The sequence below is a fragment of the Manacus candei genome, unplaced genomic scaffold (assembly GCF_025592945.1).
Source record: "Manacus candei isolate 608988 ecotype Guabito, Panama unplaced genomic scaffold, ASM2559294v1 h1tg000045l, whole genome shotgun sequence".
In the NCBI taxonomy this organism is placed as follows: Eukaryota; Metazoa; Chordata; class Aves; order Passeriformes; family Pipridae; genus Manacus; species Manacus candei.
The window spans coordinates 9887697-9900794 of NW_026138093.1; the positions used below are offsets into that span (position 1 = coordinate 9887697).

Sequence of the window (13098 nt, forward strand, 5' to 3'; positions counted from 1 at the left end):
AGCCAAGAAGACAGTCAGCAGGAGCCAGGTGGCACAGAGCCAAGCTGAGAGACACAGAGATGCCCAATGGAGAGACAGAGCACCAGGCTCAGCAGAGACTTTATTTCTCCAAACCCTTTGAGACCCCTCTTGGACAGAGGGGGTGGACTTCCACTTGAAGGGAGTCCTGAAATGCAACAGCAACCAGAGAGAGAGAAGCTGAGAAGCTCAGAGTTCTGGAGCTGGACCAGGACAGCCAGGAGGAATGTGGAGGGGGGAAGAGGCCTTTCTGCCCCCCTTCGCCATGCTGACAGTTTGAGACGGAGCAAAGGAGCTCTGCTAAAATGCTTGAGGCAAAAACTGAACTGAAAGCCCTAAACATTGTGACTCAGGAGGAACTTTAATCCCCTGAGGAAGGGGCTGTCATGGGTGCCCAGCACCCTGTGATATGACTGTGGAGAGGCGAGCCTTGTCCCTGCTTTCACAGTCCACAGGAGAGAGACCTTGGATTGGAGCCGAAGGGCTGAGGGGTGAGAGAAGACCCCTGTGTTGTAATGGAGAGAGAGAGAGATTTTCCAGCTACAACAAATCCGGCTACGACTGCTGCCTTGAAGAGGAGAGACACTGCTGCTCTGAAAGTCAAAAGGATCTTTTCTTCTTCCCTTCTGAACTTTTATTGGAGGGACAGGAGGGATTTGATCTAATGTAAATATATTACTATACCATAGGAGAGATAGTTAGAATTGTGTATATAATGTATTATAGTATTTATTTGTGTAAGTAATAAACTGTAATATAATTCCTTTCCCCCCATACCGAGCTGTGTTTTGTCTGAAATCCCACTCACACTGAAACAAATTAGGGGGGGGTCTTGGACTTGGAAATTGGATTTTTGAGGGTCTCAAACTGCCACAATGATTTACGCATTCTGGGATTGCCAGGGCACTTTTGCAGGCTGGGAAGAGGCAGCTGGACCCATCCCCCCTGCCAGTGCTGCTGAAGGTGTCAAGCCCTGAAAAGGCGAGAAGAGCCGTGTTTACCAGGCCCCTCACGGGAACTCTGCGCAGGCCCAGCAGACCTTGGAGGCTCGAGGCACGGCCTGGGACACTATCCATGGATATAACTCATAACTTCTTGGAGTGTGGGGGCTTCCCTCCCCCACCCCCAATGGATCAAGGCCACCACTTCAACTGACAGACATTGGAGCTGCAACTCCCAAGTTCCATCTCCGGACTCCGTGGGCAGTGACTATAGACATCTTTCCACTCTCGTCTCTGCTTTCCCTTACTCTCCCTTACCCTTATCCTGTCTTTCCCTTATGCATTTTCCCTAAAGGTTCTCTTTATGCCATATTGCTGTAGATGAGAGATACAGATGATAACACCCAAAATGGCAACATACCTGTTTACCTTTGAAACAAAATTGTTCTAAAATAAACCCTACATATATATGTTTTCAAACACTGATTATTTAGTTTCATTTCATTCCAATCTACCCCAAGGGATTTATTAATAAGAACCTGGTTACCCCCCCCTTTCTGGGGTGGGTGGTAACAGACCCCTTGTAGCAGGATGTTCTATCTGGAAAAGAATCTCGTCAGAGAATGCAAGCACTGCAAGCTCTCTGTGGGGAGTTACTGCTGGTGCCAAGGGGTTGGTTTAGTGTTGAATTGTGCCAAACCCAGCCTGGTTCCCCAAGCTTCCAACACACATCCTCCTTTTGGAAACAGAGTTTGACAGATCAGCTGCTCACTGGCCTGGGAATATGTGACTGCTGATCCATCACTGGATAAGCATAAAAGCCCAGGGCCAACCTTCATAGAGCAGATTCTTCCACACACTTTGTGGAGCTTCTGCTGTGAAGCAGGGACAGCTCTTGATGGTCACTGCCCAGAGGGTAAAAGAAAGAGAGTGCTCTGCCTTGATTTATTTCTCTCAGACCCCGCCGGGCCCTCCCCGCTTCCTGCCGGGATCGGACACCGCCGGCGGCCCCGGCCCTGCCGGGCTCCATCAGCCTGAGCAATTGCTGCCAAGGAGGGGCCGGGGGCTTCCTCTTGGCCTTCGTCTCCCTGGCGCTGGGGTTCGGCTTCTACCTGCGCCAGAAGGTGAGGGGGGTCCCAGGGGGTCGTGTGTCCCCCCCAGAGCATCTGTGCTCCCCCGGGAACCCCCCACCCCGGTGTCACCCCCTTTTCTCTCCCCACAGAGCTTCTGAGCCAGCGGTGGCCGCAGCCCCTCCCCGGGGCCTCGGGCCCAGCCTGGACCACCCCCCATCCCCGTGAGGATTTTGGGGGGCTCGTGAGTCCCCCTCTCCCCTGCTTTTATTCTGACACCACCCGGCTGCTCCCAGTGATCCCAGTAAAGCTTCCCAGTTCTCCCCAGTCCTGGTTATTGGGGGGCAGTGGGGGAGGGGTTTGGAGGGTCTCCGTGCGGTGGAGCCGAGTTTGGGGGGGGTCAGAACCGGCCCCAGGATGGATCAGGAATGGGGACCCCCCTGTGTCCCCCCTGTGTCAACCCACTCTGGGGGGCCTTTGGGAGGGCACCTGCCCCTCAATAAACCACCCAGCTCACCCCAAAAGGTGCTGGGAACTTCCCCAAAACCTCCCCACAGCCCCTCAAGGAGCCCCAAACACACTCAGAGCCCACCCAGGACCCCACCCAACACCTTCTCTGGTGGGACTTCTCTGGGCACTGGTGGTGCTGGGAGCCCCCCCGGCTGCGGGCGAGGAGCTCTCGGGTGAGTGGGGGGTGGGAAGGGGGAGGTCGGTGGGAAAAGGGGGGTCAGAGGGGACAAAAGTGGTGGTGGGACCCCAAACTGAGTGGGAGGGGAGTGGGACCCCCCAAAAGTGGAGGGGGAGGTGCACTGAGGTTTGGGGGATGATGGGAAATGGGTGGGAGAGGTCAGAAGAGTGGGGAAAGGGGAGGGTGGGACCCCCAAACTGAGCATGAGGGCGCTGGGGAGTGGGGGGATGATGTGGAAGGGGTGGGAAGGGGGGCAAAAAGTGGGGGTTGGGACCCCAAAAGTGATCCTGGTTGGGCTGGGGATTGAGGGGACCACCGAAAAGTGGAAAGAACAGGAAGAAGGGTGGAAAAGGGGGGGTGGTCTGGTGAGTCCAGCAGTCACATAGGGGTCTTTGGAAACAGGGGTTTGGGAAAGGGGGGTGACCCCCCTGAGCTCCCAACTTATTGTGGGGTGCTGGGGGCTGCTGGATCCAATCTCAGCTTTGAATCTTGCCAACATTTTATATTTAGAGGAATTACAGAGGTGTGACTGAACCACTTTTGTCCCCCAGGTTTTAATGATGGCAAATCAGATCTACTGATAGAAAGGAATTTATTTAGGGTTATGATGCCGTGGAATGTTGATGCTAAAAAATAACTCAGGAGTAGTTAATTAGGGGTGAGATAAGGAAAGAGTTTAATTGTGCCAAGGCAATAGGTGTTACACGACGCCTGGGCCTCTGTGCCCGAGATGTTACATTTTATAATACCATCCGTCCAATCCGAAGTGTATCCACCCTGTAGCCTTTGCTCTGATCCGCTCCAGGTCCACCCCCTGAGAATTGGGTCTGGGGGCCTTTCCTTCATCACCTTCACCATCTTCAGAGCACAAAGAGTACATAGTCACCTAGTTCTTGACTCTGTTTTGTTATTCAGGCCCTGATATGAGTGTTCTCTAAACAGCATAGGCCTTGCCTTGACAAGAGACTAAACACTGCCACTGAATTCAGGGGTAGATTTGATATGGGGAGCACAGAATGGGGTAAGAGGGTTAAGGAATGTGTAAACTACTTGTACTACAGGGAAAGGGAGTGAGGGCTGCTGCTTTGAAAATCTACTTCTACTACTTATAAAACTTATAAGGCTTACAAAAATTAGAAAAATAAAAGCTAATAGGGGTTTAAGGCATCAGTAATAAGTGATCAGACAAAAGATCTTCATCAGAATTATTTACTGCACAATATAAACACTAAAACTACCAAGATTACAGGACAAGATAGGACAGTGCTCTACACTAAAGCAGTTGTTGAAGCAATTCTACTAAAGCTGAAACAAAAGCAATAATTCTTAATTAGAGATGGATGGAACTCCCCCAGACCAACCCTGGTGGGGAGATCTCTGCTCTCAACCTCCAGGAGTGACCTTGGGGGATCCCCAGCCAAGGCAGGATTTTCCACACAACCCCCAAGAAGGGTTCTGTTGGCAGAACCTGTCCCTGGGAAAGGGGACTGGCCCTTTGTGGTTGAAAGGGATGGACTGACAGTCACTGGACTCCAGGGGTTGCCTCATGATCAGGGGGTTCATTTGGGGTGGAAGCAGCGGCCAAAGTTCTTCCCGCAGTCGGGGCACTGGTAGGGCTTCCCTTACTGGTGGGTCTGTTGGTGTTTGGTCAAATTAGAACTCTGGGCGAAGTTCTTCCCACACTCCCCACACTTGTAGGGCCTCTCCCCGGTGTGGATGCGCCGGTGGGTGACGAGGTGGGAGTTCTGCCTGAAGCCCTTCCCGCAGTCGGTGCAGCGGAAGGGCCTCTCATCCGTGTGCGTCCGTTCATGCACGAGGAGATCTGAGCTGGTCTGAAACCTCTTCCCACACTCCCCACACTTGTAGGGCCGTTCCTTGGTGTGGATGAGCTGGTGGATGCGGAGGTTGGAGCTGTGGGTGAAGCTCTTCCCACACTCCCCACACTTGTAGGGCCGTTCTCCAGTGTGGATGTGCCGGTGGGTGACAAGAGCGGAGTTCGTCCTGAAGCCCTTCCCGCAGTCGGTGCAGCGGAAAGGCCTCTCATCAGTGTGTGTCCGCTCATGCAGGAGGAGATGTGAGCTGATTTTAAACCTCTTCCCACATTCTGAGCACTTGTAGGGCCGTTCCCCACTGTGGATGCGCTGGTGGGTGTACAGGGTGGAGCTCTGGCTGAAGCTCTTCCCACATTCCCCACACTTGTAGGGCCTCTCCCTACTGTGGATGCGCTGGTGTTTGCGGAGGCCAGAGCTCTGGTTGAAGCTCTTCCCACATTCCCCACATGTGTAGGGCAGTTCCCCAGTGTGGATCCGCTGGTGGGTGCGAAGGGTGGAGCTGTGCCTGAAACTCTTCCCACATTCCCCACACCTGTAGGGCCGTTCCTCAGTGTGGATGCGCTGGTGAGTGCGGAGGTGGGAGCTGTTTCCGAAGCTCTTCCCACAATCCCCACACGTGTAGGGCCGTTCACCAGTGTGGATGCGCTGGTGGGTGTGGAGAGTGGACCTGTCACTGAAGCTCTTCCCACATTCCCCACACGTGTAGGGCCGTTCCCCAGAGTGGATGTGCTGGTGGGTGAGGAGGCTGGAGCTCTGTCTGAAGCTCTTCCCACATTCCAAGCATTTGAACAGTTTCCCCCTGCTGGGAGGCTGATCAGGGACCACCAGCTCAGAGCTCCGCCTCAACCTCCGGCCACCTTCCCGGCACAGGCTGGCTCTTTCCTCCTCAGAGCACCCTGGGCTGGCTTTGGAGCCCCTCCTGCGGGGGGATCTCCGGCCCTTTTCCTCCCCGCTGCCTTCCTGCGCCGGGGAGCCCTTCAAAACGGCCTCTCCCACCAGGGTCTCACGGGGGGATTTGTCCTCCGTGCTCTCCCTCCTCAGCTTGGGGCCTGGGGCAGGAAGCAAGAAGGACAGGCAGGGGATTTGCCTCCGGCCCACAGGGAAGGCCAAGGACATCCCCCCAACTCCGGCCCCGGCAGGACGGCGGCGCCAGCGGGGTTGTCCTGCAGCCGGGGCCATGCTGGGCTGACAGAGCCAGCACAACACCCGCCCAAAGGGACACTGACTTCCTCCTCACCTGCCTGGGGGGCCCAAGGCATCTTCCTCTTCCTCGCAGCCTCCTCCTCCATCCGCCCAAGCTTTGGGAGGGACAAATCCTGATGGGGGGAAAACAAGGGCTGAGCGTGTTGTCTTGGGGGTTCCTCCTGCCCAAGTCCATCTCTAGAACTCATCAGGCACCCTGTGTCCATAAAAACCTCCAAAACACCAAGATTCAGCCCAGAAAAACCCAAGTCAAGGAGATTCAGGCAAAAAACCCCTCAGAAATAGCAAGATGAACCCCCCTCAAACTGCAAAAAGTTGAAGTTTAGCCAGAAAATAATCCAAAATATGAAGATTCAGTCCAAAAACATGGTGTTTAATTGGGGATGAGAGGAGTGAGGTCACTTCATGAGCACTTGATTGAGTTGCTATATATTAACCGAAAGCTGTATTAATGTAGTGTCACTTAAAACTCGCCAGGGCTGTTCCCCGAGGTTCTCTGGCCCCCTGCCAGTCTGGGGCTGTTTCTCCAAACCACCAAACCAAGTGTGCCAAACGCCCTGGTTGGTCAGTGCCAGCTGGGGCAGTGGGTACTCGGTGAGGGGATGAGAAAACTGCACCCAGGGCTGGGCTCAAAGAGGCTTCAGCACCACTTCTGATGGCCCGGGGGCAGCATCTGGCTTCTCCCAAACAGAGACATGGCACTTGTTCCTCTGCAGGGAGTCAAGGGCAGGAGGGTGACTCCTGCTGCATGGATGGAGTGGCAGAGGATGCCTTGGGTCCCCAGGATGGATCAGCACTCAGGGACACAAACTGCCCTTGGGCTCAGGATGCAGCTCCCAGGACAGATTTCCCTGCAAAGTCTGCAGTGAGTCAAGCTCTGGAGAGGAGATTGTGCCCCATGGATGGGATTGCAGAGGGGCCCTCAGGTCCCCAGCATCAATCAGCAACCAGCAATATACACAAAAGGCCCCCCCGAAGATTTCTGGGGGAGTGTTCTGTAGGGAGGGGACAGTGTCACCCCACCAGGGCGGGGCTGGCAAGTGGGAGGCTGCTCCAGGGCTCTGCAAGAGGCCACGTGCTCTGCTCGGCCCCAGCACTGCCTGGTACCAACACCCCCGGCTGCCCCCGGCCCTGGGCAGCTCTGCTGCCACAGGCTGTGCCCTCACCGTGGCCCTGCAATGGCCCTGCCTGTCCCTCACCCGTGGCCCTGCCCACATCCCTGTCCCTTGGCTCTCTCTCTGCCAGCTCAGTGTGGGGCACACGGGCTGGGGGTCCCTCCCAAGCCCCCCGGGCAGCCGGCGTTGGCTGGGGGGATGTGAGGGCTGGGCCTGCTCAGCACAGCCCCGGCCTCATGCCCAGCGCCTCTTTCCTGCCCCACACAAGAGCTTCCCGGCCCCCCCAGGGCTCCCCAGCTGCTGCCTCTGCTCCTGGCCCTGCCTTTGCTGCTCCCTTGGCTGGGGCAGCGTCTGCAGGGGGGGATGGCAGCAGCTTCAGCTCCACGGCACTTCCTGGGGGGAGCTCAGCCCGGGGGGGACGGGCAGGGACCTGATGGGGATGGACAGGGGCCCAGCAGGGACAGCCAGGGCCTGCAGGGGAAGGCACAGGGACAACCTGGACCCCCACACTGCCAGGGCTGTCTCTGCTCCTCCTTGCAGGCTCCGTGGCCAGGCACAGTTTGTGTTCCTGGGTGCCCACCATCTCAGCACTTGGAGACGCTCAAATCAGCGCCTGCAGCTCTGCAGCAAAGCCCCAGCTCACCTGGCACACAGGGGATGGAGACAGCACCTGCTCGGGGATGGGCAATCACAGCTTCTCCTGGGCACTCATGGGGCTCTCCTTCCTCAGCAGCACCTCTGCCTTGCACTTAGCATCACCTCAGGGCCTGGGCTCAAGGACAGGAACCTGCAGGGAGGGGACATCAGGTGCAAGCTGAGGGCTGCCTGCTTGCACTGGCCTCTGGGCTTCTTTCTCCTTCTACAACCACCCCAGAACTCAGCCCGCTTTTCTAACACCACACATTTACACACTAACCTTGCAGATAGATATGGACAGACATCTCTATCACCCTGGGGATGGAGCCTCAAGCGTGTGCTACCATAGGAATGGCAATCAGAGAATCACAGAATCAGCCACGTTGGAAAAGACCTCCGAGATCATCAAGTCCAACCCTTGATCCAACCCCGCCGTGCTTCCCAGACCATGGCACTGAGGCCACATCCACTCTCACCTTCAACACCTCCAGGGACGCTGACTCCACCCCCTCCCTGCCCAGCCCATTCCAAGGCCTGATTACTCTCTTGGCAAAAAATTGCTTCCCAATATCCAACCTAAACCTCCCCTGGCACAGCTCAAGACCCAGCCCTCTTGTCCTACTGCTGCTTCCTGGCAGAACAGCCCCAGCCCCACCTGGCTCCAACCTCCTGGCAGGGACTTGCAGACAGTCAGGAGGTCTCCCCTGAGCCTCCTCTTCTCCAGCCTCAACACCCCCAGCTCCCTCAGCCTCTCCTCACACCACTTGTGCTCCACTCCCTTCCCCAGCCTCGCTGCTCTTCTCTGCTCCTGCTCCAGCCCCTCCAGGGCCTTCCTCAACTCAGGGGCCTAGAGCTGGACACAGCACTCCAGGGGTGGCCTCACCAGCGCTCACTCCAGGCCAACAATCACTTCCCTGCTCCTGCTGACACACTCTTCCTCAGCCAGGCCACCATCCATTGGCCCTCTTGGCCACCTGGCCACACTCTGCCTCCTCTTCAGCTTCCTGTCCATCCCCACTCCCAGCTCCCTTTCTGCCTGCCTGCTCTCCAGACACTCTGGCCCCAGCCCGGGGGGCTGACGGGGCTTCTTGTGGCCAAAGGGCAGGACCCGGCCCTTGGCCTGCTGGAACCTCATCCCCTTGCAATCAGCCCATGGATCCAGCTGGGCCAGGTCCCTCTGCAGAGCCCTCCTGCCTTCCAGTACATCAACACACCCCCAGCTTGGTGTCACCTGCACATTTGCTGATGAAATGCCTGCTTCTGCAGCAGCTGAAGATGCTCAAGGGGCAGCAGGACCAAGTCAGGGGCTGGGGGGGCCTGGGGGCCTTTGGGGTCCAGGAGGGTCCTAGGGGAGCTGGGGAGGGGCTTTGGGGATTGGGGGTACAAACCAGTACAGACCAGTACCTCCTCACTGCTCCCCAGATCTCTCCTGCAGCTGGGCCACGTTGTCCTGGGACACCTGAGCCCCCCCCAGTGCCCTCCCAGTACAGCCCAGTGCCCCCAGTACAGCCCACTGTGTTCCTGTCCCACGGTGCCGGGTGATCCCTCTTTGTGGGGGGTTGGAAGGGCTTTGAGCGGGGGCTGCGGGAGATCTAGGGGGATCTGGGGGGTGGGATGGGGATTTAGGGGGTTTACAGGGGTTTTGGTTGCATTTAGGGAAGTTATAAGAGGTCTTGAGGGCATTGGGAGGTCAAAAGGATCTGTGGGGGGAGAGGATTAAATGGAAAAGGGGGGTTGGGGGACATTTGAGGGGGTTAAATGGGCCTGGGGCGGGAGAGGATGGGCAGCACCACCAGCAGGTGAGTCCTAAGACACCCCTGGTGTCCCAAAGACCCTCTTTGTGTCCCCAGTTCCCTCCTTAACACCCCAAGACACCCCCCCCCGGTGTCTCCATTTTCTCCAGGGCCTCCCCATGGCCCCAATTTCCCCCTTGACACCCCCAGTTCCACTGTCCACAAACTCCTCCCCACTGTCCCCAAACCCCATCTCTGATGTCCCCAACCCTCCATCTCACCCCAGGAGCTCCCCCTGGACCCTCTGACCCCAAAAACGCCCTCCCCCCCATGCTCACAGAAAGGCCAAGGGCATCTGGGGACACATTAGGGGCAGTTCGGGGGCTTTGTGGGGCAATGGGTGATTACTGGGGGATACTGGGACACACTGGGGGGAATCAGGGGGCACTGGGAGGGACTGGGGGTTTACTGGGAGATTACCAGGACACTCGGGGAGACACTGGGAGGTTACTGGGCCATACTAGGGGTTACTGGGTGCTCACTGGAGAATCACTGGGCCATACTGGGGGGCAGTGGGAGGTCACTTGGACATATTGGCTGGTTACTGAGGGGGTTACAGGGCCGTACTGAGGGTCACTGGGCTATACTGGGGGCACTGGGATCCCCTTACCCGGACGTGGTACATCACCCTCCCGCACTTTGGGGGGCACCCCCAGGACCCCTCCCCTGAAGGCTGGGAGATCCCGTGAACCCCACTGTTGGGCTTTAGGGGACCCTCGGGACCCCTTCCCTGTGAGGTCTCTGTGCGCTGAGTGTTGGGGGTCTCTGGGGTTCGGGGGGGGCATTAAGATCCCCTTTCCTTGGGGTCGGTTCGCCGGGCCGGGCAGGGGGGCTGTGGCGGGAGAAGTAATGGCGGATCGCGCAGAGCCTCATGGGAGTTAAAGTTTCCTCATGACTACTCCGCCGGCGCGCCTGCGCAGTGCCGCGAGGTCGTTAGTAAAGCCCGCCCCCCCCTCCCCCCCCCCCCCCCCGCTGGTTCCAGGCCTGCGCTCTGACCCTCGGGAACCCCCGAACCCCTTGGCTAAACCCTCACGAGCCCTCCAGCCTTTCCACCCGCAGCCGCGCTCCCCGCAGCCCCCGAGGGGATCCCCAGAGGCCCGCTCTCCCGCAGGCCCCGCCAGCTCACACAGTGTAGCGCCGGCCTCGCCGCCGCCATCTTCTCTCGGAAGCCAACATAGCGCTCTGCGCGGGCAATGCCGTTACAAACCCCTGCCGCAGCCAATCAGCGCGCGGTCACGACCCCCACCCGCCAAGCGCCACGCCCCCGCCTCGCGCGGGGCACCACGGGAGTTGTAGTCTTGGGTGTCATTGCGGCCATTTGCATTTGACCGGAGTGAGGACAGGACGTTTTTGGTTTTTTGTTTTTCTGCCTACTTTTTTTTTCTGTTTTCTTTCTTTTTCCCCTTTCTTCTTTTTTCTTTCTCTTTCTTTTATCTTATTTTGTTTTTTCTTTTTTCTTCTTTTCTCATTTTTTCCTGTTTTTTCTTCCTTTTCTTCTCTTTTTTCTCCTTTTTCTCTTTTTCTTCCTTCTTCTCTTTTTATTTTCTTTTTTTCGTTTTTTTTCTTATCCTTTTTTTTACATTGTTTTCTATCAGTTGTATTTTCAAGGAAGATTTAAACACATATCAAAACAATCTCCAGGTACATGTCTTACCACAACAGATAATCTGGCATTGTTCCAGGTTCATGAGGATTCCCAAAATCACAAACACTGAGACACCAAGGGTGGAAGCAAAGCAACTTTATCCTGTCCCTTGCTATAGCGTTCAATCCACACTGAGCTCTGGATTTCTGGAAAACGGCTGGGCAGGAGCAGGAGATGGAGATGGAGCTGCTGCTCGGCGGGAGGGGCAGGCAGGCCGTGCACCTTCCGTTAGAGGCACTTCAATTATCCAGGAGATCCAGTGGTTCCAGGGCTGTGTGTCTTCAGGCATCCAGCCCCAGCGTGGCCCCTACACGGCCGCAGCCAAAAGCAGCCCCGTTTCCCAAAAGCGCCATGAGGAAGGACAAGGGTGGAAAACCCCCACCGGAGGTAAAGGAGCACCATTAAAGGCAGGAGAGAGACCCCCCCCCCACCAGAGGGAGATTCCCACGAGTCAAGGTAGAAGACAGAGCCCTCAGCAGAGGCCCTAAAGCTCCATCAGTGGGAATATCAATAGACTGAGCAGCAGAGCAGATACAAACGGCAGGGAATACATCCTCCTTCTCCCCGAAGACGTCCTCCAACAAGTCTAAAAGATGCATTTTCAAGGTGCCCAAATTGAAATAGAATATTGCCATCATTGTCCCTTTGTCCCTACATCAGGCTCTGTTACTCTCCACGGCTGCATCAAAGGAAATGTTCATTGCTCATCCCTATTGCTCAGCCATAACCTTCTGTCCTGTGTATTCAAGATCTGTTGTAAAATATTCCAGTAAAGTCTGTGTTCTTGGGAAATTCCCTGCCCCGTTGTTCCTACAGGGCTCCACAGATTCCTCTGCCGGGGGCTCCATTGTCCCGTTCCCACAGGATGAATGCCGGCACTTCCCACCTCTGTTGGTGGCGGGCACTGGGAGAGTGTCCCGGAGAGGAGGTCACACGTTGGGGCCACCAAAGATGGGCACTGAAGGAGAAAATGAGGCTGCACACAGAGTTCCATTGCGATTGCGGGACTTGTCTGCCCATCTTTCCGGCGTCCCTCTTTCATTGGGGTTCCTTTGGAAACAGCACCTGGAGTCTGTCTTTTAATCCACTGGAATTTCCAGCACAGCCCCAAAGCAGTGCCCTGATCCCACACATTCCCCACTTGTGGGGGGTCCCACTCCCCTCCCACTCAGTTTGGGGTCCCACCACCACTTTTGTCCCCTCTGACCCCCCCTTTGCCACCAACCGCCCCCTTCCCACCCCCCGCTCACCCGAGAGCTCCTCGCCCACAGCCGGGGGGGCTCCCAGCACCACCAGTGCCCAGAGAAGTCCCCCAGAAAAGGGGTTGGGTGGGGTCCTGGGTGGACTCTGAGTGGGATTAGGGGTGCTTGGGGGGCTGTGGGGATCCCAGTATGATCCCAGTATGAGTGCAGTTTCTCCCTGCATGGTCCCAGTTCCTCCCAGTTGCCTCCAGCATAGACCCTGTTAATCCAAGTATGATCCCAGTCCTCCCCCAGCATGGTCCCAGTCAATCCCAGTTACCCCACTGCACATCCAGTCACTCCCAGTTGCCCCCTTTATAGTCCAAGTTGCTCACAGTATGATCCCAGGATGACCCCAGCACAGGCCCACCTGTTCCCAGTATGATCCCAGTTGCTCCAGTGTGATTCCAGTTGCTCCTCCTCACCCCTACTATGACTCCAGTAGCTCCCAGTATGATCCCTGTCACTCCCAGTCTCTCCCAGTATGTCCCAGTTGACCTCAGCATGCTCCCAGTGACTCCCAGTCAGTCCCAGTATGATCCTAGTCACTCTTGGTCTCTCCCACTATATCCCACTTGCCCCCACTCACTCCCGATTGCTCCCAGTAGGTTCCAGCACGATCCCAGTTGCTCACAGCCACCCCCAGTGGGGTCCTAGTCGTTCCCAGTATGATCCCAGTCACCTCCAGCGTGATCCCGCTTGCTCCCAGTATGTCCCAGTTAAGAGAATCACAGAATTAACTAGGTTGGAAAAGACCTCTGAGATCATCAAGTCCAACCTATGCCAACCAGACCATGGCACCAAGTGCCACATCCAGTTGTTTCTTAAACACCTCCAAGGACAGTGACTCGCCCCCCTCCCTGGGCAGTCCATTCCCACGTCTAATCACGCTTTCAGTGAAGAAATTCTTCCTCAT

General features: G+C 56.5%; 2 protein-coding genes and 1 pseudogene across 3 annotated transcripts in view; all 3 read right to left on the minus strand.

Moving 5' to 3' along the window:
• Positions 1 to 7583, minus strand: part of LOC127474894 (zinc finger protein 239-like) — a 60554-nt pseudogene extending 52971 nt beyond the window's left edge.
• LOC127474864 (zinc finger protein 239-like) overlaps positions 1 to 13098 on the minus strand; it is a 103034-nt gene that overhangs the window by 41888 nt on the left and 48048 nt on the right. Inside the window, exon 4 of one of the 2 annotated variants that reach the window (XR_007905998.1) lies at positions 3296 to 4118. The exons of the other annotated variant lie outside the window; for it this stretch is intronic. The gene's annotated coding sequence lies outside the window, so the exon portion shown is untranslated. Of the gene's footprint in view, positions 1 to 3295; positions 4119 to 13098 lie in introns of those variants that run through there. 2 annotated transcript variants of the gene reach the window in all.
• Positions 3296 to 7566, minus strand: LOC127474845 (zinc finger protein 664-like). Its single transcript, XM_051796152.1, has 3 exons — positions 7511 to 7566; positions 5787 to 5865; positions 3296 to 5598 (listed from the first exon to the last, which is right to left on the minus strand). The coding sequence occupies exons 2-3, from the start codon at positions 5836 to 5838 to the stop codon at positions 4340 to 4342; spliced, it is 1311 nt and encodes a 436-aa protein (XP_051652112.1). The 5' UTR covers positions 5839 to 5865; positions 7511 to 7566; the 3' UTR covers positions 3296 to 4339.